The sequence below is a fragment of the Hyperolius riggenbachi genome, chromosome 9 (genome assembly GCF_040937935.1).
Source record: "Hyperolius riggenbachi isolate aHypRig1 chromosome 9, aHypRig1.pri, whole genome shotgun sequence".
NCBI classification, from domain to species: domain Eukaryota; kingdom Metazoa; phylum Chordata; class Amphibia; order Anura; family Hyperoliidae; genus Hyperolius; species Hyperolius riggenbachi.
This window is the reverse complement of record NC_090654.1, coordinates 238,630,151-238,656,774: the sequence shown is the minus strand read 5'-3', so window position 1 is coordinate 238,656,774 and position 26,624 is coordinate 238,630,151. Positions and strand designations below refer to the sequence as shown.

Here is a 26,624-nt window from a genome sequence, read left to right as displayed (position 1 = left end):
ACTCCTCATCCCGTAATTGTCTGCAGGCAATGCTACCTGTTCTGTGCATCTAAATAGCTTCAATATACACAGTGCTGATATTTTATGGGCAATTCATTCTTGATATGGTGATTAAGGTCCTTATATTTTATTTGAAGTCAACTTGTTCTCTGAAAACGTGAATCAGAATCATCTTTATTCGCTAAGCACGACTAGGTTGTGCCCAGAATTGGGCTTTGAACAACAGAACAAACACCGACTGTTAAGTATACAGCAGAACAACACCACTTCTAGAACAGAAAACAGCAGAGTAGCACATGTAGACCACAGCTACTGTATGTACAATGTACAGCAGTTTGAACATGATTTGTCGGAACAGAACAAGACCTAATAGGGAGGAGGAAGGGGGCACTGAGGGAAAAAAGCAGAAAGAGAGTTCAGACAGTTAATAGCCAAGGGGAAAACAGTTCTTATGCTTCAAGGGCGTGGTGGAGATGGACCAGAACCTACGTTCTGATGGGAGCTGGCTGAAAATCCTCAACTAAGAAAGATATGGAGGTTCCCATTGACCTTGTCGTTTCCTGGCTCGCACATTGATCGTATGATCTCCGAGTAATTAAAACAGGGCTTCTATATAGGTCAGGTGTTCTGACTTCAGTCCGCAATGCCTCAAAGACTGCTGAGGTTGACAGACCAGGAAAACATCCAGGCAAATATTGTTTTGTATGGACTGTGTGGGTATGATTGGTTGTTATGCCAGTGGACCTGAGAGTGCTTAATCAGCAAAGTATTAATACGATTCCTGAAATCCCACTTCATGGTGCTTAACCCTAACCTTGTATTAACCTATCCTAAAAGTTAACCCTTCCTGATGCCTAACCCAAACCTGCTGTCCTAAGGGCTACCTTTGCCTAATGCCTAATTTCAACCTGCTCTCTTAATGGTCTCCTCTACCTGATGCCTAACCCAAGCCTGCTCCCCTAATAGTTTTCTTTTCCTAATGTCTAACCCCAACCTGCTCTCCCAACGGCTTCCTTTAGCTAATGCCTCCTCCCAACCAGGGGTGTAACTACAGGGGAGCAGCCCCTGCAACCTCAGCCGGTCCCAGAGCTGTAAGGGGGCCCCAACTACTACTTCACTCCCTCTGATAAAGGGGTCCATCCTCCAGGTCAAGTGTTTTTGTGGGAGGGGCGCCCAGGCTGTGAGGGTCACCAGGGGAAGGCAAGGGAAAGGGTGTGAACACTGTGGGGCCCCATCAAAGGTTTGCTGGGGGGCCCCATGATTTGTAGTTACGCCCCTTCTCCCAACCTGCTCTTGTAATGGTTTATTTTTCAAGTCAAAATGTATAGATCGGACATGCTGGGAAATCTCGGGCTGACGTGTTTGATCCGGTGCGTGACAGTAACTGCGTGCAATAATCACGAACAACGAACATGACGGAAACCCCCGGACGCGTCCCCCCAAATGTTAGATGTACCACCCCGATGCCCAGGCATTAATACTTTACTTGTCACGCTGTCCCCAAGTGTCCGCCGCTGTGTCCACACTGTACTTTTTCATTGGATTTTTGATGTTGAATAAAATTGCTGAATGATTAATATTACCTCGGCTCGGAGTATACAATCTGTGAAAGGAGAGGCGCTAAGTGTTACACTGATCTGCAGCTGTTTTATGCTCTGTTTTTTACTGCCTGATGAAGCGGGGTTGCGCCTGTGAAACGCGTTGCACAATTTTTTGGAGTGTATAACTAAAAGTTTTCACTGTTGAAATCGACAGTTTTTTTGTGTGTTTGAGGAGGTAAGCTGAGCAACAAAGGAAACGTACCCAATACACAGCACCAAACCACTCCAAGTAATAATCAAATTACAAAACTTTATTGATGAAGAACAAACCAAGTTTAAAAACAATAATAAAATTCACCCTAAGGTGAAAGCAGCTTTGTACAGCAATACCAATGATACGAATAATAATGATCCATGATTAAATTCTACGGGACCTCACACCCAATCCAAATTAATCAGATATGTAATAATACAGTAAGTCAATAAGTCAATAAGAGACCCCCTACACTATCAAATATTTAGGGAAGGGCCATCTACAGAGTGCAAATGCAATAGTGCAAAGATGTAACCAGATAGGAGAAAAGGCTGGGACCTACAGCAGAAACCGTCCCAGAGCTGTGTAAATAGCAGCAGTATTTGAAAGGTGCAAAGTGCCCAAGCGTGCAAAATAAGCATGAGGGTGAAGTTCCAGACTTACATGAATGGTGAGGAGGACGCCAAAGTACACCGCCAGCCGCCTTAATGCATCACGCGGGCTCGACCCGCTTCAGAGAGCTTATTTTGCATGCTTGGGCACTTTGCACCTTTCAAATACTGCTGCTATTTACACAGCTCTGGGACGGTTTCTGCTGTAGGTCCCAGCCTTTTCTCCTATCTGGTTACATCTTTGCACTATTGCATTTGCACTTTGTAGATGGCCCTTCCCTAAATATTTGGTAGTGTAGGGGGTCTCTTATTGACTTACTGTATTATTACATATCTGATTAATTTGGATTGGGTGTGAGGTCCCGTATAATTTAATCATGGATCATTATTATTCGTATCATTGTTATTGCTGTACACCGCTGCTTTCACCTTAGGGTGAATTTTATTATGTTTTTTTAAACTTGGTTTGTTCTTCATCAATAAAGTTTTGTAATTTGATTATTACTCGGAGTGGTTTGGTGCTGTGTATTGGGTACTTTATCTTTGTTGCTCAGCTTGTCTTGTTTACCCAATTAGCACATCCCTCCTATATTACTTCAATTGTTATTATTAGGATGATGCTTGTCCATATGTTTGCTTAAAGTGTTTGAGGAGGTAAGTCCACCACTACCTCCTCTTTATTTATGTTTTTAAACATTTTTAGTGGATTTTATTCTTTTGCCGTCTCTGTTCCCTTCATACAATAGGGGCAATTTAGTTCAATATGAAAAGAAGGGGGAGGAACAGCTGCCCATTTATCACCGCCCCACACAGAGCCGAGGTAATATTATTCATCCAGCAATTTTATTCAACATCAAAAATCCAATGAAAAAGTACAGTGTGGACACAGCGGCGGACACTTGGGGACAGCATGACAAGTAAAGTATTAATGCCTGGGCATCGGGGTGGTACATCTAACATTTGGGGGGACGCGTCCGGGGGTTTCCGTCATGTTCGTTGTTCGCGATTATTGCACGCAGTTACTGCTGTGCACTTTATCAAACACGCCAGCCCGAGATTTCCCAGCATGTCCGATCTATACATTTTGACTTGAAATTGGTTTAATCATCGATCGGGCATACTGATGGCAGCGCAGATTATCATTCGATAATTATCAAATAGGATGGTCGATCGGCCGCCAAGTCGACTGATGTATGTTTACATTAAAGTGAACCTCCAGACTAAAAATCTACTCAGCAGCACTGAAAAGGCTTGGTGTTTCTTCAACAGTTTCACAGGATGAGAACTTTGTTTTTCTTACCCAAGCCTCATTTTTAGCTGCACAAAAACTAAGCTCCACCTCATCAAAAAAAATCTGCCTGGGCATTTTTCCCCTGATGCTGTGCAAAGCATGATGGGATTTCTGATGTTGTTGTTCTCGTTGCCTAGTGCGTGCAAATGGTTGGGGTCATCAGGACACAGGACAGTTGGAACTGTGTCTCATGCTCCCTGTCACCTCCTTTCAACCAAAAAGATGGCTGCACCCATACAATCACACACATTTGCTTGTTCTTTTAAAAAGGGTGGGTAAGAGATTATATTACCTATTTTAATTAACATAACTAACGTAACTTAATGACAGTATGTTTGCTGAAGTTTCTCTTTAAGAATTCCATAAAGCACAGTGTGCAAAGAATAGCTCTTTGGTGCCATAAAACTGCAGTGAGATTAAGCTGCAAGGCAAATGTATAGTCCTACCCTATGTCATTTCTTGCTGCTCATCCATCCACTCTGTTTAGCTGACATCTCCAAAACCCTTACCCTACTGTAAACAGCTGTGCCCTTTGTGTTGTTCCGAGATGGCTCTTCAGACTAGTGAGGTCCTTGTTTATCATATATGTCTGTCTTGTTCTAAGCACATCCCATGTCTGGCAGTGAAAACTTCATCATGTTCCCTTCTTATATCTTTGGCACAGATAGTTGCTACAATAATGGCAATAACAGGAATCGTCATGATGGCGTACGCGGATGGTTTCCATGGTGACTCAATCATTGGAGTGGCTCTGGCTGTGGGATCTGCCTCAGCATCCGCACTTTACAAGGTAAAATAGATCACGCAAGAGCACAACCTCTGCTCTGCAACTGACCATCTCCATCCCTCCATTCTTATCACCTCTTCACAGAATTCACCTGCAAGACTTCTCACGTGTGTCTCCTCTTCTGCGGTTCTTAACACTCTGACCTTTTCAAATGCCTCTTCAAAGGAAACCTGTAAAAACAATAATACTGGAGTTTACACTGCAAACTTTCTTTGAAAGTAAACCTATAGCAAAGGGAATAAAAATTATTATTTTTGACAATAATAAAAAAAATGCTGTTTATTTTTTTTCTCTAGATAGTCATGAACCCCTTCCCAATCGCCTAATGCCGATAGGCGTCGGGAAGTTGGCAGCCCCAGGACTGCCTAACACCAAGAGGCGTCAAGAGCGGTAGGCGGGGATTTGCAGGGAACGCACGCATGCGCGATCGTTCCCTGCCGTGACATGGAGCAGAGCTCGCTGTTCAGCCTGCTAGCTGCAATCGGGGCTGTGTAACAGCTGAAAACAACACTGAGTGACACTGAGGATGATCGCCTCTGATGCCTATGAGAGCCGAACACAATGATTGGATCTCGGGAGAGAGGGAAGGAATAAAATTAATAACAAAAATTTTATTTTTATTTAAAAAAAAGACAATTTAATAATAAATAAAAAAAAGTCACAGCAGCAATCAGATGCCACCAACAGAAATGTCTGTTGGTGGCAAGAAAAGGGGGCAAATTCATTTGTATACTTAGTAGTACAGCTCTGCAGCGAGCTTTCAAAGCTGCAGAGCATTGAATTGTAAAAATTCCCCTGGTCAATAGGGGGTGTAAGCCTGTGGTCCTCAAGCAGTTAATCTGTTATCTAACCATGTAGTTTGGTTGGCCAGGAGGGAAAAAGCAAGGCAGGTAATTTGGGTATCCATGGCCACCTGGTAATTTGGACGCTGCTGTAGACTGCAATATTAGGAGTAGGTATGGGGGGGTTAGTGTTAGGAGTAGTTGGGTAGGGTTAGTGTTTGGAGTAGGTAGGGAAGGGGTAGTGTTAGGAGTAATTGGGTAGGGTTAGTGAATGTAGTAGGTAGGGGAAGGGGTAGTATTAGGAGTAGGTAACAGGGAGAGGTAGTGTTAGTAGGTGGTAGGGGTAGTGTTAGGAGTAGGTAACGGGGAGAGGTAGTGTTAGGAGTGGGTAGGGGGAGGGGTAGTGTTAGTATGTGGTAGGGGTAGTGTTAGGAGTAGGAAACGGAGAGAGGTAGTGTTAGTAGTAGGTAGGGGGAGGGGTAGTGTTAGGAGAAGGTAGGGGGAAGGGTAGTGTTAAGAATAGGTAGGGTTAGTATGAGTGATAGGCAAGGCCGGCGCTACCATAGAGGCAAAGGAGGCAGCTGCCCCAGAGCTTGTAGGGGCCCCCAGTGGCTACAAGAGGAAAAAAATTCAAATCGGCCCTATAGTTTTTGAGAAAATCGATTTTAAAGTTTCAAAGGAAAAAAAATACACATTTAAAAACCTGCCGACTTTAATGGTTAATAGCAAATCCACCTTAAATGCTAGAAACCCTAAATTTGCAGGATATGTTAAGGAGATCATTAGGAATAAGAGGAAAAGACATTTTTTCAAAAAGACCTTATAGATTTTGAGAAAATCAATTTTAAAGTTTTGCAGGACAAAAGTATACTTTTAAATGTGGTAAATGTCACTTTTAGTAGCAAACCTAACGGTAGTGTAATTTTACATGCATCAAACGAAAGCGCAATAAATTTCCTGACGTGGTTTTCAGGGGGTCTATACGCAGCCGCAGTGCTTTGGCCAGGGATCGCTATACAGCCGCAATATGGCTGTATGAAGATCCCTGACATTTTTTCCTATTTTCCCCCCAAAAAATGTATGTTTAGAGTGTGGGATTTTTAAAAAAAAAAAAATTATGTGGGGTCCCCCCTCCTGAAACTTTGTAACCCCTTGTCCCCCATGCAGGCTGGGATAGCCAGAATGTGGAGCTCCGACCGATTGGGACTTCACACCCTGACTATACCAGCTGCAAAAAAGGTCCCCTAATGCCGATTTTTGTTCCGGGGTATATGTTGGGGGGCCCCCCCAGGTTTATTTTGCCCTGGGGCCCCATTGTTGCTTAAACCGGCCCCGGTGATAGGTTAGGTAAAGCAATAGTAAAATATTGTCAATATTCTACTAGCAGCTTCACTCGGCGATCAAATTTCCCAGCACCCTTTTTTAAATGTATGTGGGATGAAACTACCATGTGTAAGGCCCTTTCGCCAATCCATAACCAACTCTCATAACTCTCAAAACTGGGGGCTCACCTTGCGAGGTGAGAAGAAAATCAGCCCTTTTGTAGCGCACCCTTGTTTCAGTGTTGATGGACTATCCTTGCCTATGTGTCCTCCAAAAAGAAGATGAGGTAATTTAACCTTCCTGGCGGTAACCCCGCGCAGGAGGTTTTCTCAGGCCCTGCTGGGCCGATTTGAGTAATTTTTTTTTTTTTGCTGAACGCAGCTAGCACTTTGCTAGCTGCGTCAGCACTTCGATCGCCGCCGCCCCGCGCTCGATCGCCGCTATCCGCGTCGCAACACAGCCCCCCCCCCTAGACCCCTGTGCTGCCTGGCCCATCAGCGCCAGGCAGCGGCAAGGGGTGGATCGGGACTCCCTTAGACGTCACGACATCCATGACGTCAGTGACGTCATCCCGCCCCGTCGCCATGGCGACGGGGGAAGCCCTCCAGGTCCCGTTCTTTGAACGGGATTTCCTGATCGCCGGAGGCGATCGGCGGGGCTGGAGGGATGCCGCTGAGCAGCGGCTATCATGTAGCGAGCCCTAGGCTCGCTACATGATTTAAAAAAACAAAAAACAAAAAAAAAACCGGCTGCGCTGCCCCCTGGCGGTTTTTAATAGACCGCCAGGAGGGTTAATGGGGAATACATTAGAACCTCGTTACGGTATTCTCTGATATAGTAAACCTCTGGATATAGTAAACTCAGTCCTCAGGTCCCAGCAACTGCGTCTGTATAAATATACAATGTATGATTAATTCTGATATAGTAAACTACTTTTTCCTGGTCCCTTGGAGTTTACTATAAAGGGATTCTACTGTATTATGCTGCTACTAGTTAAAAGGCCTGCCTGTTAAAAAAAAAAAAACTGCGCCAGGCCACGGAAGCTCCCCCACCTGCCCCACAACGCACACATGGCCGCGACCCGCGCATGCGGCCGTCCCCTCTTTGCAGTCTGAAGGCCACCTGCATGCCACACGTGCGCTAGGCACAAAGCAGGGATACTGGGACACAGGAGGACGCAGGGACTTTATTTTCCCCAAGAACATTTGTAAAACCAGTTCAGGGACAGTGTTGTACATTCAATAGAAACATTTTGTAGCTCCTCATTTTCCCCAGAAACATCTGTTTTGCTTTGGTTATATGCAGATGGTAATATGTATTTACTTTTTAATGATGTCTGTTGTTACAGGTCTTGTTTAAGATGTTTCTGGGGACCGCAAACTTCGGTGAAGCTGCGCACTTTTTCTCCACCATAGGCTTCTTCAATTTAATCTTCATCTCCTGCACCCCAGTAATTCTTTATTTTACCAAAGTAGAGCACTGGTCCTCATTCTCAGCGCTGCCCTGGGGCTATCTCTGTGGTGTTGCTGGCCTCTGGCTAGGTAAGTAGAAATTATGGCTGCCACATATTGGTGGTAAATTAATCTCTTTTTCAGGACCTGATGTGTAAACGACCATGGGCTTGATTCACGAAGCTGCGCTAACTGTTAGCACGCTTGTGAAAAGCCCTCTATCATGCCTAAACTCAGTTAGGTTGTGATAAAATCAACTCGCGTGCAAAGTACTGTGCGCACAGCGCGATGCGCGCAAAATGTCGCAACGGCGCACCCGATGCACCTATAAGGTCGCACTATGCAACGTTAAGGGGCATCGGGTGCGCCGTTTTCGTTTTGTGCGAGAGTTGATTTTCAAAACTGTGCTAACCTAGTTAGCACCCTACTTAACATGCCCAAAGTCTTTAGGCGTGCTAACTAGGTTAGCACCGCTTTGTGAATCAAACCAAACCATCAAACCATACCTAAAAGCCATTTTTCTGCATCAAATAACTTAAATATAGGAAGCGTAATGACATATAGTAGAATGAAGTAAATGATTCAGGATACCCATTTGTCCCCTGTATAGGTGCCCCCCCACGCTGAGACTCAGCCACGTGAAGGGGAGCTTACTTCTCCCTGTTGGCCAATTAGCAGTGGAAATAAACACTGGTGTCAACAGGGGCATAACAATAGACCCTGCAAGGGATGCAGCCGCAGGGAGGCCCGTCCTGAGAGACTGGCAAATAAGGGCAAAGAGAGAGAAAACTTTTTGCTCTCTGCACAGTTGTAATGACTGCATCTGCTTAACCACTGATAAGGAATCATACAAAGTTTTGCATACAAAGATTTGTAGACAGTCCCTATTCAGTGTTCCACAGGGTCTTATGTACAGCGCTGCTCTACCCCCAACCTCTCTACCCCTCCCCAAGTGCTGTGTATTGTAGTGATGCTAGAGAAGTCTGCAGAGACCGTTCTGCTCCATCAGAGATGGACAGAGTAAGTGTAATAAGCTGTGGCAGGGAGCACACTCCTCTGTCGGCTTTCTGTATGGGTTTACTGCACACCATGTTTGTATGTGTATGTGTAAAAACATGCACGTTTTATCACAGAAGCTAATGTAACTGATAGAGAAAATGCAGTGTTTTTTTTCAGCAGGGGGAAAACGGATTCAAGTGTGCACTAGCCTACTGAATAACATTGGTTCTCAGTGTGTGTGTGGGGGTGATGGAGGGTGGGGGCCCCATCCAAAGTTTCGCAGGGAAGGGGGGGCTCCAGTGATTTCTAGTTGCCCTTGGATGTCATATTTGAGCTCTTGCGCTTTGCTATAGGCTTGTACCTAATAATTTCTATATTTGTAGAGCGCCTTTCTCCTGTTGGACTCAAAGCGCTTGCGAGGCAGCCACTAGAGCTCACTCAGTAGGCAGTAGCAGTGTTAGGGAGTCTTCCTCAAGGAATCATTATTGAATAGCTGCTGGCTTACTGAAATGGGATATTTGAATCCTGGCCTCCTATCTATGTCAGAGGCAGAGCCCTTAACCAGTACACTATCCAGCCACTAATAATATGAACACTGCAGACACATGCATTAGTAACACACATATCCATGACATTACACTGCATTCAGAAAGTTCCAAATAAGTCTCAGGGAGGCAGTCAAAGGACAACTGTAGTGAGTAAAATATGTATTTCCTTTTAAACAATACTAGTTGCCTGGCTGTCCTGCTGATCTATGTGGCTGTAGTAGTGTCTGCAGAACACCAGAAACAAGCATGCAGCTAATCTTGTCAAACTGACAATAATGTCAGAAACACCTGATCTGCTGCATGCTTGTTTAGGGTCTATGGCTAAACGTATTTACACACTTAATATTATCTCATATAGAGGACTAAAACATAACTTTTAATAAAATATTATTAAAATTATTAGAAACCTGTGAGAGGGCTGCTAATTTACAAGAAAAACTGGATTCATGCAGAAGCTGTGGGTACTATAATAAGTATGAGAGTCAAAAGGTGAGGTGTTAGCCACACCAACCCATCAGCTATGCACATTAAAGCATACTAGCCAACCCGCGTCGTAGCATACGCCGCATCTATCTATCTAATAGAGTACGTGCCTCAACCTTGAAGCAAGAAGAAGTAGGCTTTCCATGAGAAAATGTATGCGTGCTCAAACACCAAGTTTAACCCTAGCAAGTCTGGCTTTGCAAATCCGGCCTAATTGGCTATTCATGAGGCAATGCTCATGCAAATATGCATTTGCTTTCGCATGCCAAACTATGCAGGGTCAAAAAACCAATACTGCAAAGTGCTCTCTTGCTGCCTGGGAACCACAGCGGCACCCCGGAGTGGGAGGCTGTGTGGCGCAGCCGCCCCCCCCCCTCAAGCGTGGCCAGCGCTGGGGAGAGCCGTCCGCACCCACCTCCTAATATTAAAAACTGCCACTTACCTTAACATCCATTGGGTTCTGCTACATGCGCATTCATTTTCTCATGGAGAGCATTTTGTGCAGATTGTATTCTTTGGAGGCAGGTGGTGGATGGCTTGCTCCGGTGGTGTGAACCCTGGAGTGAGTGCGCCTGTCCTCCCCCCCCCCCCCCCCCCCCCCCTCTGGAGTGCTGTATGTGAGCCAGCCCTGAGCTCTAAAGCTCGGGGTGACCCATGCTTCTCTCCTTTCTCATGTGGTGCCCCCAAATTAATGCGCATGTAGCAGAACGCAATGGACGTTAAGGTAAGTGCCTGTTTTTAATATTGGGAGGTGGGTGCAGACGGCTCTCCCCGGCACTGGCCACACTTGGGGCGGGGGGGGGCGGGTCGTCCAAGCCACCCAGCCTCCCCCTCCGGGGTGCCGCTGTGGTTTCCAGGCAGTGAGAGAGCCTGGGACCCTGCGGTCCCCCCAGTTGTATAAAAAGGGGGCATTGGGAATCCTCCCCGTGGCGCTCCTGAAGGCCTGGAGCACACCAAAAACTGCTAGCAGATCCGCAAAATGCTAGCAGATTTTGAAACGCTTTTTCTTATTTTTCTGTAGCATTTCACCTAGCATTTTGCGGTTTTGTAAAGCGTTTTTGGTGTAGTAGATTTCATATATTGTTACAGTAAAGCTGTTACTGAACAGCTTCTGTAACAAAAACGCCTGCAAAACCGCTCTGAAGTGCTGTTTTTCAGAGCGGTTTGCGTTTTTCCTATACTTTACATTGGAGGCAGAAACGCCTCCGCAATCCAAAAAATGCCTCACCTCGGGAGTATGCGTTTCAGCAAAACGCCTCCCGCTCTGGTGTGCACCAGCCCATTGAAATACATTACCCAAGCGTATCCGCAGCCGCAAGTGGATCGCAAAATGCTGCCGAACCGCTCTGGTGTGCACTAAGCCGGATAGTGCTAATGTAGCATGTAGCAGGGTGACTGCTTTGTGGTATTGGTTTGTGCATGCATTTGCATGAGCATTGCCTCATGAATAGCCAATTAGGCCAGATTTGCAATGTCAGACTTGCTAGGGTAAGGCCTCTTTTCCATGGACTGTGAATAGGCAGTGAAATGGCTCTCAAACTCTCACAACTGCTCACTGCTGCCTGGTAACTGCTCACTGCTGCCTGGTAACTGCTTGCTGCTGCCTGGTAACTGCTTGCTGCTGCCTGGTAACTGCTTGCTGCTGCCTGGTAACTGCTTGTTGCTGCCTGGTATCTGCTCACTGCTGCCTGGTAACTGCTTGCTGCTGCCTGATAACTGCTTGCTGCTGCCTGGTAACTGCTTGCTGCTGCCTGGTATCTGCTTGTTGCTGCCTGGTATCTGCTCACTGCTGCCTGGTAACTGCTTGCTGCTGCCTGGTAACTGCTTGCTGCTGCCTGGTAACTGCTTGTTGCTGCCTGGTATCTGCTCACTGCTGACTGATAACTGCTTGCTCCTGCCTGGTAACTGCTTGTTGCTGCCTGGTATCTGCTCACTGCTGCCTGGTAACTGCTTGCTGAGCACACAGCTCAACAATCCGTGGAAAAGAGGCCTTAAACTTGGTGTTTGAGCACGCATAAATTTTCTCATGCAAAGTACTTCTTCTTCTTGTTTGAAGGCTGAGGCACTTAGGGCTCGTTTCCACTATCGCGAATCTGCATGCGTCCAACGCATGCAGATCCGCACATGTAATGCAAGTGGATGGGCCTGTTTCCACTGTAGCGTTGTTGAGGTGCGTTTTTTTCAGCGTGAAAAAAACGCACAAAAGAGCCAACGATTTCGCCTGCGTCGGGAATCCGTGCGAATCGCCGCTAATGTATTTAAGGGCTTGTTTCCACTGTTGCGACGCGATTTCGGCCGCATTCCGACGCTTGTAAAAACGCATGCGGATGCGTTTCCGCATGCGTTTTTACCCGCGATTTCGCATGGCAGGGTGCCATGCGAAATTAACCATGACACTGCCAGGGCTAAATAAAATTGAAAAAGGTGCGAAATCGCACGCGAAATCGCGGGTAAAAACGCATGTAACAAACGCATGCGTTTTTACTATTAAATACATTAGCGGCGATTCGCACGGATTCCCGACGCAGGCGAAATCGTTGGCTCTTTTGTGCGTTTTTTTCACGCTGAAAAAAACGCACCTCAACAACGCTACAGTGGAAACAGGCCCATCCACTTGCATTACATGTGCGGATCTGCATGCGTTGGACGCATGCAGATTCGCGATAGTGGGAACGAGCCCTAATAGTAAAAACGCATGCGTTTGTTACATGCGTTTTTACCCGCGATTTCGCGTGCGATTTCGCACCTTTTTCAATTTTATTTAGCCCTGGCAGTGTCATGGTTAATTTCGCATGGCACCCTGCCATGCGAAATCGCAGGCGAAATCGCGGGTAAAAACGCATGTGGAAACGCATCCGCATGCGTTTTTACAAGCGTCGGAATGCGGCCGAAATCGCGTCGCAACAGTGGAAACAAGCCCTTAGTCTATTATATATATAGATATTAAACACTACCCCCACCAACAACCCGACATGTTTCATTTCCTTAAAGGAAGCTTTATGAAGGGAAAAGTGCTGCGTGCTAGAGTGCTAATAAACATAGTGATAAAGTGCATAAATATAGCAGAAAACAATAAACAAAATTCAGTTCATAGTATCAGCATGGTGGCTGTATAGTAGCAGCCATGGGCTGCCATGGCTAAACGTATTAGAGGCAGAGAATCAGCAGGATAGCCAGGCAGCTGGTATTGCTTAAAAGGAAATAAACATGGCAGCCTCCATATCCCTTTTGTTACAGTTCCTCTTTAAAGAGAACCCGAGGTGGGTTTGAAAAATCCTAATAGGACACAAAGGCACATTCTGCATGCAATACCCAGTCTCTGTGTCCTTACAGTGTTCCCCCAGTCTCCCCCCGTGCTCTGCTGTCCCCCATAAAAAAAGCGCCAGGCTAGCGACACGCAGATAGTCGTTAGCTGGCTATTTACCTGAAGGCTGTCTGTCACCGCCACTCCCCCGCCTCTACTATAGCGCGGCTCTCCACCTCTGTCCCTTCCTTCCCCGCCTCCAAAAGCTTCCTCCAATCGGCGGGGAGCCTGCTATAGAGGAGGCTGGGAGCGGCGGTGACAGACAGCCTTCAGGTAAACAGCCAGCTAGTGACAATCTGTGTGTCGCTAGCCTGGCGTTTTTTTTTTTATGGGGAACAGCAGAGCCAGGGGGAGCGACACTGTAAGGACACAGAGGCTGGGCATAGTATGCAGAATGTGCCTCTGTGCCCTAATAGGATTCTTCAAACCCACCTCAGGTTCTCTTTAAGGCTCACAGGTGTGGACAGTGGAAATTCTGAAACCACAACATTTTGAGGTCATATGAAAGTCACCACAATAACAGCCTAAAGGGTACCTAACTGAATCTTGTCCATTCCCTCTTTGGCTTAGATGCAGCTCCCTGCCACAAAGTCACAGTGGGGAATGAATAAACGTGGCTTTTAGCCAGTCCTATCTCCGGTAACCTATACAGAGTTGTCTGGGCCATTATCTCATTGTGTGCATCTATTCAAGCAGATCCGGCTAAAAAAAGAGTTGCACAGCTCAGCACTTGAGTTCTGTAAGCCGGTCTGATTTCAAAGGCATGCTTTATTATATGTCACCAGTTACTTGCCTGCAGCCGTGACACCAAGATAGTCATTCTGTGACCCCTCTGAACAGCGGCTATATCGCTGCAAATTGTCTCTATTAAAGCAGAAATCTAAAGGTTCCTAATAACAATGTGATTTTTACTGATCAATCATATTTTCAATCAGATCATTCAGAGCAAAAGAGAAGATTGTTTTCAATTGATCCACACAGGGCCAACATCAGAAATTCTTGGGCCCCATACTGGACAAACCTATTGTTCCCCCCTCACTCCCCTCTGCCCCCACATGGCAGTTCACAATCTTTGAAGGCCTAACACACTGGCAGCCGTGTGTCTACTTTCCATGGGCTCCCATAGCTGGGAGCATTCTGCATATGCTCAGTTCATTAAAGGGGTTCTGTGGCCTTTTTAAAAAAAACAAAGTGTCACTTACTTGGGGCTTCTAGCAGCCCCCTGTAGCTATCAAGTCCCACGCCATCATTGAAGCCCCCTCCGTTTCTCGCCACGGGTCACCTGCCAATTATTTGTCTAAGTAGACGAATAGCGTTAAGCGGCCACGCGCATCCTCCCTTACGCACGTGTCATTGGGAGATTACTGCGCAGGCGCAGTACAAGAAAACTTTGCACTGTGCCTGCGCATTAGGCTCCCGAGGACGCGCACGACCGCGCAGCCGCAGTGCTATTTGTCTAGTTAGATGAATAATTGGCGGATGACCCATGGCGAAAAACAGAGGGGGCCTCAGTGACGGCGTGGGACTTGATAGCTGCAGAGGCCCGGTAGAAGCCCCAGTTAAGTGACACTTTTTTTTTTTTTAAACAAGGCCACTGAACCCCTTTAAGACTGTAACTGCACTTGCGCAGAGCGCTCCCAGCTATGAGAGCACTATGATGGAGGCGCGCGGCCCAGAACAGGTCATGCGCAGTGCCCCGCAACCCAGCTGGATTGTGCGGACTTTAAAGGAGCTCAACAGTTCGGACCAGGAGGATATCGAGGTAGCAGATGGACTGCAGGGGCCTGGAAGGAGCCCTAGGTAAGTAAAAAATCCTTTTCTCAGGTTTAATTTAATCACTTACTGAATAAGGGCCCTTTCACACCGGCTTCATTCCGCTTGCGACTTTCAAAAAGCAAGTACAGTAAAGTTACAATTGCAATCATGTGGCTGCCATTATACTGAATGCATTTCAGATTTTCTTAAAAGGCAATCATAGTTCTGCTGCATTTTTCCCACATTTTGATTGAGGCCAATCTAGTAAAAATAGCCAAAAGCAAAAAAAATTCTGAATACACTTGCATTTTTCGATTTCTGGTGTGAAAAAACACTCCGGTAACTCCTGGGGGTTTCTCCTGACACCTCTCACCACATTAATGGGCCGCCAGAAGGACAGACATGGACAGACACAGATTCACTCGGACCCCATACAGCAGTCCCCCGTGGGATGCCCTGAAGGAGTCCATGAATCCACAGCCTTAAATCCCAGCTATTCCCAACATTGTAACCAGTAGTGATCATATGTACAGTGGGTTGCAAAAGTATTCGTCCCCCTTGAAGTTTTCCAAATTTTGTCACATTACTGCCACAAACATGAATCAATTTTATTGGAATTCCACATGAAAGACCAACACAAAGCGGTGTATACATGAGAAGTGGAACGAAAATCATACGTGATTCCAAACATTTTTTACAAATAAATAACTGCAAAGTGTTGTGTGCATAATTATTCGGCCCACTTTGATCTGAGTGCAGTCAGTTGCCTATAGACATTGCCTGATGAGTGCTAATGACTAAATAGAGTGCACCTGTGTGTAATCTAATGTCAATACAAATACAGCTGCTCTCTGACGGCCTCAGAGGTTGTCTAAGAGAATACACAAGACAGGTCCAAGACAGGTCAGGGATCAAGTTATTGAGACATTTCAAGCAGGCTTAGGCTGAAAAAAGATTTCCAAAGCCTTGAACATCCCAAGGAGCACTGTTCAAGTTATCATTCAGAAATGGAAGGAGTATGGCACAACTGTAAACCTACCAAGACAAGGCCATCCACCTAAACTCACAGGCCGAACAAGGAGAGCGCTGATCAGAAATGCAGTCAAGAGGCCCATGGTGACTCTGGACGAGCTGCAGAGATCTACAGCTCAGGTTGGAGACTCTGTCCATAGGACAACTATTAGTCATGCACTGTACAAAGTTGGCCTTGGAAGAGTGGCAAGAAGAAAGGCATTGTTAACAGAAAGCATAAGAAGTCCCGTTTGCAGTTTGCCACAAGCCATGCGGGGGACACAGCAACCATGTGGAAGAAGGTGCTCTGGTCAGATGAGACCAAAATGGAACTTTGTCCAAAATGCAAAACGCTATGTGTGGCAGAAAACGAACACTGCACATCACTCTGAACACACCATCCCATCTGTTAAATATGATGGTGGCAGCATCATGCTCGGGGGGTGCATCTCTTCAGCAGGGACAGGGAAGCTGGTCAGAGTTGATGGGAAGATGGATGGAGCCAAACACAGGGCAAATTTGGAAGAAAACCTCTTGGAGACTGCAAAAGACTTGAGACTGGAGCAGAGGTTCACCTTCCAGCAGGACAATGACCCTAAACATAAAGCCAGGGCAACAATGGAATGGTTTAAAACAAAACATATCTATGTGTTAGAATGGCCCAGTCAAAGTCCAGATCTAAATCCAATCGAGAATCTGTGGCAAGATCTGAAAACTGCTGTTCACAAACGCTATCCATCTAATCTGACTGAGCTGGAGCTGTTGCAAAGAAGAATGGGCAAGGATTTCAGTCTCTAGATGTGCAAAGCTGGTAGAGACATACCCTAAAAGACTGGCAGCTGTAATTGCAGCAAAAGGTGGTTCTACAAAGTATTGACTCAGGGGGCCAAATAATTATGCACACCCCACTTTGCAGGTATTTATTTGTAAAAAATGTTTGGAATGATGTATGATTTTCGATCCACTTCTCACATGTACACCACTTTGTATTGGTCTTTCACGTGGAATTCCAATAAAATTGATGCATGTTTGTGGCAGTAATGTGACAAAATGTGGAAAACTTCAAGGGGGCCGAATATTTTTGCAACCCACTGTATATAAAAAAAAAAAAGGCATCGGGTCCGTGCTAGTGCACAATGGCGTAGCTACAAACCTCGGGGCCCTGATGCGGAATTTGGACCTGGCCCCCCTACCCTACATTAAATAGCCAGAACTAGGTGCCTCCAATATAGGTAGCCAGGAACAGGTACCTCAGAATAGATAGTCAGGAATAGGTTCCTCGGTATAGATAGTCAGGAATAGATGCCTCAGTATAGATAGCCGGGGATAGATGCCTCAGTATAGATAGTCAGAAATAGGTACCTCAGTATACAGTCTGGAATAGATGCCTCAGTATAGATAGCCAGGATTAGATGCCTCAGTATTAATAGTCAGAAATGGGTACCTCAGTATAGATAGCCAGGGATAGATGCCTAAGTATAGATAGTTGGGAATAGGTACCTCAGTATAGGTAGCCAGGTGGAGGGGGGACGCAGCAGCACGGACCAGCAGCGGCTGAGCAATCTTCAGATACTTTCTTTACCACGATCCACACACTGCATCTACAAACTTCTTCCTGTTCTTGTGTTCCATCTCACAGTAGGAGCACCCCCTAGGGGGCGCTTTTACTATGAGTTGGAATGTAGGACAGGAAGAAGTTTGTAGATACAGCGTGTGGATCGTGGTGAAGGGAGTATCTGAAGACTGCTCAGCCGCTGCTGGTCCGTGCTGCTGCGTCCCCCCTCCACCTGGCTACCTATACTGAGGTACCTATTCCCAACTATCTATACTTAGGCATCTATCCCTGGCTATCTATACTGAGGTACCTATTTCTAACTATTAATACTGAGGCATCTAATCCTGGCTATCTATACTGAGGCATCTATTCCAGACTGTCTATACTGAGGTACCTATTTCTGACTATCTATACTGAGGCATCTAAAAGTGAGTATTTGATGACACCCTCTGTGGCAGCACATGGGGAGGACGAGTGGGGCCCTCAGGAGCCCGGGCCCAGTCACACAGGCGACTGCTGCGACCGTGGCCCCTACGCCCCTGCTAGTGTGTATGGGTCGAGATGTCGACAAATGGTTTTTCAGGGGTGTTTCGGTGTCCCAGCAGTGGAGGAGAAAGGGGAAATCCTATAAAGGATCCAGAGGCTTCACCCTCCCAAGGTGGGTGTCCCTTGGGGGCACTTTTTCTTTTACACATGGTACGGCCACTGGTGATTTGGGCGCAGGAAGAAGCTGAAGGGCAGCCTTTACTGTGCTAGGTAATCTCCGGGAATATATTAAAAAAAATTCCGTACTAATTTTCTCAGCAATGCAATCAAAACTTGATCCTGCCAATCATGATTGAACTCTGACACAGGGCACTGACCATGCAGATGATCCACAGACAAATCTAGCAAGTGCTGCCTCTCTGGCTGATCTTGTGTCACCCGCCGCTGTGCGGCTCGCAGCTTTCATTATAGCTCCGCTGAAAACAAAAGGCACAGCCGCTGGGAATCCGGACGTGTGCTGGGAATGGGATGCCAATATTTGCAAACTGTTGCCTGTCATTTAAGATCGATTTTGGATGGCAGACACTTTGTCAGGTGCTGGAATTGCATGTTGGCTGCCTTCCCACCGCACAGGAGGGAAAAGTGATAAGTGGATACGTTTAGTGATTTCAACAAGATTTACTCCTAAAACAATATCCTATGTGTGCATCGCAGTCTTCTGTATTACAGCTGCCTCTTTGATCAGGATATGCACTTAATATTACAACCAAAAGAGGGAATCTGTGCTAAAAATAAGATGCTGATGCGTTCCTCCTAAAACCCCTTGTGGTGTCTGGGTAGCGACCTGGTTAAAGGCGGTTATAACATCCAAAAATAAACAACTGCCAAAAAATAGTTAGCAACCCAAACTATATATGTAAATGCCATTTCTTCTAAAATAGGGCCCCACATGCAGCCCAGTTTTTTTTATCTTTACCTGGTCTGGGTGCCTTTCCCTAACTTTAAAGTGGATCCGAGGTGAACTTTTACTCATTGCATAATTGTGTTCCTTTCCTATTGTTTATAGGGCATTCCTCAAGCCAAATACTTTTTTGTTTTTGTTTTAATACTCTAATTCCCTATAAACTAAAAAAGCCACGCCCACAGGTTTTCAGAGAGCCAAGGCAGTAGCAAGGGCTCATGGGAGCTCAGTCTGGGCAGGAGGAGGGGGAGGTGTTACTAGCCATTGATTTCAGAGGCAGAGGGGAGGAGAGGGGATTTGGCTGATGGCTCAAGATACAGATAAGCCTGCTTCTATGTAATGTTTACAAACAACATGGCCGCTGTCATTGTATCACAGGAATAAATAATCATATTCTATTAAAACTGTTTGCAGCTAGATTTGCTGTGTAAACCATCTAAACTTTACATAAGATATATAGACAAGTTACCTGTTATAGTTAGTTTTTCATCTTGGATCCGCTTTAAGGAACTCAGGATTGCAGGAAGTTGTTTTCTTTGTCTTAGCTACAGTGCCAAGCTTATCTAAGCATGCTAATTACAGGCAGCTTCCTATTTCAGATAAGATAAGGACACTATGACCAGAAGAAGGTAATTGAACTCCTCAACCGATTGAAGAGTTTACACAGTAATGTAAGCATGTTGTCTAGGTGATGTTTGCTGTGGGAGGGTCAGTAAGCTGTAGCAGTAGGGAGGGAATATTAGCACTGAGCTGGGTTGAAAAAGGAAAAGAATGTAAGTGATGTCACTTTTGGCATTACAGAGAAACGATAAAGATGGAAACCAGCAGAAATATTATTTTCTTTTTTGTCATATCACATTTCTACTGAATTTGACAGTGAACACTAAAAACAACAATAGGCAGGCTAAATAAGTTATTTCTCATTGGATTATTTCTAATTTAGTTTTTCAGTTAATATGGCGTTTCACCGCACTTTAAGGGTGTTGCCTTTGATATAGGGTTCAAACCTTTGACCAGGGCTCAAGCCAGTACGTAAAAACAATAAGGAGTCTTTGGGCAAGACTGCAAATCTGAAGCACTTTGTGTCCGACAGGAGAAAAGCACAATATAAATGTTATGTGTCTTGACAAAAGTCAAGATAAAACAAAACTACTTCAACAGACGGTCATGTTAATTCACTGCCTTTAAAGCAGTTTAAAACCCTGACATAATATTCAATAAAAACATGTTTTCCTACTTTTTATATGCCATACGGTTATCATATTTGCATTTGTGCATAAGTATTATTATTCATTTAGAAGTTATAGGTTCCCAAAAGTACAGTTTTTTGCTTTGTGAGCTGACTTTGCATTTTATTAATAACTGGTTTTATTAATTCATTCATTCAGGCAGACATGCTTTCACTCTCTGTCTGTGTTGAGCAGCTTCTCCACAGTCAAAGAATGTGTCACATTCCTCACTTGATACATTTAAGTAAACACAAGATGACATTATCTAAAGTTTGGATGCCTCTGCATTTCACTGCACTGAACTTTCAAGCTCTGTGTGTAACCCTTCCAATGCTGGTCTAGTAAAAAAAAATGCTGGTTGCATTATATAATATGCTGTAAAAAATGTTTTAGAGCAAAGATGAAATGCATGGTTATATTCCGCTTTAAAGTGTAAATCTAGTTTCAATAAAGTTACTGTAGCTCAGCCAGCGATCTTGAAATGGGAGGCCATCATCTTGGTGCTTCAGACCGAAAGACGCACAGGGCCTCAAAATACTAATGCCAAGCAGCAAGTATTATTCCAGCCTGCACTGCCTAAGCCACTAGAGCAGGGGTGTCAAATACAAAGTGTGCCGAATTTGAGGACTAAGACCTAGCTCCGGGCCAACCTCAAAGTCTACTGGCCACCTTATAAAGTTCCCTTGTGTCTAATTGCCCCCACCCCCCTTCAGCTCCTATACAGTTCCTTGGTGTCTAGTGGTTTTCCACCCCTCCCCTATACAGGTTGCTGGTGTCTAGTGGTCCGCCCTCCCCTATAAAGTTCTCTGGTGTCTAGTGTCCCCCACTCTCCCCTGTACAGTTCCCTAGTGTTTAGTGCTTTCCCTGTACCTCCCCATGTGATTTCCCTGGTGCTCTAGGGTTTCACCTCCAATATAGCTTCCCTGGTGATCTAGAGTGGGCTAAACATAATGCTAAGTCGGGAAACCCCTTGAGGGTCAAATTTAATGGCTCTGAGAGCCAGATATGGCCCTCGGGCCGGAGTTTAACATGTATGCACTACAGGGAACATAGCATAGATGTGAAGGTGTTAAGCAACACAAAACTATCTCTGTATCTTTGTTCTGCACCCTCTAGTGGTGGGAGGGAGCAGTATTTGGAGAATCACTAGTTACTGAAATGGAACTACAGTCACCACATATAATGGCCCTTTTTCTCTTTAGTTTTCTCTTAGGAGATTATTTTTCATCTTTCATTTAAAATAACTTTTCAGCAGTCTGCAAATAAAAAGTAACAACAAGTAGGTCAAAAAGTACTGTGTTCATTATTGAGAGTATATTCTAGTGGCTTGAAAGTCATTTTACTGACAAGGGCTCATATGCAATTAACTTTTTATCCTAAAAAAGTACCAAAAAGTTGGTGAAAAATAACTATCAAGATTATTTTGAGTGAACATATCACCTTGGAGATAACTCAGGAGTAAACATTCATTGCACCTGGGCCCAGATGGGAAAATATCACCTAGGAGAAAACTTGGGAGAAAAAGTGAATTGAGAAAGGGCCACTGTGTCTAAAATGAATGACTTACACTACCTTTAGCATACTATTTATAGCACTGAAAAAGTCATTTTTATTCTGAAGCTAGAAAGCCTTACTTTCCTTTTCCCTCGGCTATGGTCATGTGATTATGCCTACAGGAAGCCACAAAGACATTCTGGGTGAGAAATCCAGAATGATCAAATTGTGTAAATTGGTGGCTGAAACAAAGACGGGATGCATTTATAAATAGAAGCCATGTACCTTTTTAACTGTAATGCTCATATATTTGCAATATTCTTAGCAACGGACTTATTTTATTTCCTTTTGCAGCATTCAACATACTAGTGAATGTTGGGGTTGTCCTGACGTATCCAATCCTTATCTCTATTGGCACAGTTCTCAGTGTTCCAGGTAATGCAGGTAAGTTAGTATTACCACAGTATTAGTTACCATCCTGTGGCCTAAAGCAACTAAAGATGTAAGCTTTAAAGGACAACTGTAGAGAGAGGTATGTGGAGGCTGCCATATTTACTTCCTTTTAAGCAATACTAGTTACCTGGCAGCCCTGCTAATCCTCTACCGCTACTACTTTCAGCCCCAGATCTTGAACAAGCATGCAGCAGATCAGATGTTTCTGACATTATTGTCAGATCTGACAAGCTTAGCTGCATGCTTGTTTCTGGTGTTATTCAGACAATACTGCAGCCAAATAGATTAGCAGGGCTGCCAGGCAACTGGTATTGTTTAAAAGAAAATCAATATGGCAGCCTCCACAAAACTCTCCCTACAGTTGTCTTTTAAAGCTGAACGCCAAGGATCTGTTGTAAAACTAATACAGTACTGTAGAGTCTTGGTTTTCCGCCGCTGATGGCGATCGGCTGATGCAGTGTAAGTGTGTTTTTTGGTTGCATGAAATGCAATGTTAAAAATAGGCCTAGCTGATAAAGTGCTATATCCCACTCTATATACATACCATGAATTCAGTATTAAATGTTAAAATACAGTAATTAAAAGTATATTAATGTTGGGGGAGCTTTAAAGGCTACCAGAGCCCAAGACACAATATAAAAAAGACATGGTATGCTGTCAGGATGGTGTGAGCCCTCTCTTACTGCTCCCTTGTTTGCAACCTTTGTGCTTGTGTTCCCCTGTTCTAGACCCAGTTAGCGGCTCTCGACCCCAGGATTAACTAAGGAAATACTGGGCTGCGCATGCACAGTATTTCCTTCCTTCTCCCCCTGTGCCCACGGCTACACCATAGCTAGATACGCCCAACTGTTTATGACGTAGCTGTTCCACTATTTCCATAGTGGAACTGCGCATGCGTGGTGCAGCATTTCCTTAGTGGACGCTGGAGCCGGAAGCCACTAACGGGTTCTAGAACGGGGGAACGGAGGCAGGGGCGTAGCAATAGGGGGTGCAGAGGTAGCGTCCGCATTGGGGGCCCTTGGGCCAGAGAGGCCCAGAAGGGCCCTCCCTCAACTACAGTATTAGCTCTCTATTGGTCCTGTGCTCATAATAATAACTTCTATAGATACTTTGAATAGTGGTAATCATTAACAAACTGTTCCCCATCCCCTTCTTGCACCTCTGATGCTATAGTTGCCATTGGCAGGTTTTGGTGCGCCGTATCAATTGTTATGTTAAGAGTGCTTGGGGGGCCCCATTGTAAAACTTGCATCGGGGCCCACAGCTCCTTAGCTACGCCACTGAACGGAGGCACACAGGTTGCAAACAAGGGAGTGGTAAGAGAGGGCTCACACCCTCCTACAGCATACCATGTCTTTTTTTATATTGTGGCTTGGGCGCTGGTATCCTTTAACAGCAGAGCCCACAAAACAGCTTAAGAAGTTGGCCTTCACCACTGTGAGTACTGCCAAAGATATGTGTTGGTTGGTTGAGACTGCTAGTTACTTGGGTTCCGGGCAGAGCAGGGACAAGGTCCTCCAGCACCCAAGGCTGAGACACCAAAGTGCGCCCCTCCATCCCTACCACCCCAGCCGTCACACACTGATTGCTATTAGACTAAGAGGGCCACAGGGCCCACAACCTCCCCAACACCTTAATATTTAGTTATCTGGCTTGCAGTCACTGCTATGTATCCCCTTTTATTATTTCTTTCTGCTTCATACACAATTAGGAATGACAGCTGAATGAATTGTGCGCCCCCTCCTACACTGCGCCCTGAGGCTGGAGCCTCTCCAGCCTATGCCTCGGCCCGGCCCTGGTTCCGGGTAACCGTGACTCTGCTGTACAGTGGTTTTAAGTGCAGATGGCCCAAAATAGGTCCACTGTAGTTTACATGGCAATCTTTGCTGATTGGTCATTGTTAAAGGGTAATAGCTTCAACGTCTCACCTATACATAAGATTTGAGGTAACGCATAAATGCGTATTTATGCCAGGTAGCTATTAAAGTGTATTTTGAATGTAGGCATGCAGTCAGCACTTGGACCAATCAGGGGTAAGGTCCTGTTGTTGGACCATTTGGTGGTCAGTCTTTGTCTCTCCCAAACACTGCAGAGGAGCATGCTCAGGACAGGATAGCCAGGGGAGGACTGGCTAGGGGGGAAGGGGGGAGATTTCCCCCCAGGCTGCCTCTCTTTTAATAATTTAGGGCTGGCTGATCCGCCAACCGCTTTATAATTATTATCCAATCAGATGACAATCGGTGCCACCACAAGCATGCCCATTTAACAATTTGACTTATTTTGGGTGGACAGTAATTGAATGTATCGATGTGCCGATGTGTTCATGAAGTGCGATAATAACAAACTATGAATGCGATGGAAACCCCAGCCGGTGTCCCTCAAAATGTATTATGTGCCCCACGGTGCCTGAGCATTTATACGTTACCTGTCATGCTGTCCCTTGAGTATCCTTGCTGCATTGGCGACCCACATGACTACCGGTATATAGCACTTGGGGCGCCGCGCGTGTGATGTCATTTGGGCTGGGGTTGCTGTGAAACCAGGCCTCTAGTTTGTGTTTTCCCTCCAGGCCGAAAGGTCCCAGTCCTCCCCTGAGGATAGCATACAGTGTATCAAACAACTGATAGATAGAGAACCTCCAGCACTGTTCAGAAGTTTATTTCCATAGACAAGTCTTGCAAACATCAATGTGCAAAGGCATGTGATGTAACAAACAACAGTAATCTGTATCCAATGTAATCTGTAACTGTGAATGGACAGTGTAATGGATGTGGCAGTGGGTGGCGGTGGTGCATGGCCTGACAACCATTTTGCAGGCTAGTCTATGAGGAAGTTGAAGGTGGAAAACAGTGGTCAAACCGTGCATCACCCTGATCCACAGCTAAAGTAGAACTGCACCCAAGACATAAACTTGATCAGACACATTGGCTGCATGCAAAAGGATTACATATCCAGACGCACACTAAAATCTGATTAAAGGGCAGGTAGTAGTGGACTTACCTCCAGACAGTAATGACACAATGGGTCTACTATTAAAAAACATCTTTATTTTCAAATAAAAAAACTACATATGCAACGTGTATCGTGGAACTAACCACTTCCTCAGGCAAAATACTGGAGCATCTGTTTACCAAGAAAAGCAATATACTTTAGATGCCCACAAATGCCTGCCGTTCTCTCGCCATCCATTTCACAAATGTACAGAATATTAGATGCATATCTGTGAATACTGAAGGATGACCTACACTGAGGACAGCTTCATTTTTTCCAGAACATCGATAAACAGATTTTTTTTTCTTTTGTGTAGCGATTGACCTGCTGAAGCATGAAGTGATCTTCAGTGTTGTGAGACTGGGGGCCACTATTATCATCTGTCTCGGCTTTCTACTGATGCTGCTCCCAGAGGAGTGGGACGAGATTACACTGAGATTCATCAACAGCTTGAAGGAGAAGAAGACGGAGGAGCATGCAGAGGACGTGGCCGATGCCGGCGTGCACACGCGCAGCAGGAGCAGAGCCAACGGCACAGTGTCTATACCACTGTCCTAAGAAAAACCCATCATCCTTTGAATGCACGTGAATGTATATTCTGTGAATATAATTTATTTCTCTAATTGTAATGTAAGATCACAGTATTAATTTAAAAAAATGAATTCTAAGTTAAATACATTCAAAATGTTTACATTTATACACTTATGTGTAAATAAAATCAATAAAGATTTTTTTTATGGAAAACTTTTTTTAAGGATCTTATTTTCCTTAAAGTGAACCTTAAGTCACCAAAATAAAAATCAATCAATCAACAGCAACTGGTCTGAGTGTATTAAGTGATTCAAAACTTTTAAAACGTTTTCTGCTGTTATGGTTTGGAGTTATCACATACTTTAGGAGCACTGGCCCTTTAATAGTCAGTGCCAAACAGTTGCATGCTGGGGGTTCTCTTTATCTATAATATATTCCTCCTTTTCCATTTATTTCCCTGCCTAGCTGCCTAGCTGAAACATGATGCTCTGCTCACTTGTGTTTACAAGCAAGACTGAGGTGACTCGGCGATTGGAGGAGAAAAGAAAAAAAAAGTTAAGAGCAGAAATGACATCAGCATTTAGCCTCAAACTGTGGGTAAAAGACATGGCCCCCGCCAGGAACAGAATTCTTTTCATTTTCTATATACAATTCACTGAAATCAAAATGTGGACAGTACAATACATGTGTTATGCAAGTAGATAAAGTATTTATCTACTTATATATGTGTTTTTTCCCCCTGGCATAGTATGGATAATCCTCCTGCTGGGGGGTGGGTCCCATGTAAAACTTGTACCAGGGCCCACAGCTCCTTTGCTACACCACTGCCTATGTGTATCTTCCTAGGGTAGTTTTCTTCACTTACTGTTCTCTAGTAACTTCTGTAGTGAGAGGGGATCCATCAAATGAGGATAAAAAAAACAGCATTACAAACCTAGTACATACCTAACCCTATTTCACAACATTTCAGTCTCATCTGATTTACACAGCTGCAGAAGAGCTGA

General features: G+C 45.0%; 1 protein-coding gene across 7 annotated transcripts in view; it reads left to right on the top strand.

Moving 5' to 3' along the window:
• Nucleotides 1-25,725, top strand: part of SLC35F4 (solute carrier family 35 member F4) — a 316,112-nt gene extending 290,387 nt beyond the window's left edge. For all 7 annotated transcript variants that reach the window (XM_068254189.1, XM_068254188.1, XM_068254190.1 and 4 more), the window contains 4 exons: nt 4,142-4,267; nt 7,718-7,910; nt 22,000-22,089; nt 25,406-25,725. In XM_068254189.1, coding sequence (XP_068110290.1) covers nt 4,142-4,267; nt 7,718-7,910; nt 22,000-22,089; nt 25,406-25,647 — 651 coding nt within the window. In that variant the 3' untranslated portion in view covers nt 25,648-25,725. The remainder of the gene's footprint in view (nt 1-4,141; nt 4,268-7,717; nt 7,911-21,999; nt 22,090-25,405) is intronic.
• Nucleotides 25,726-26,624: the final 899 nt, after the last annotated feature.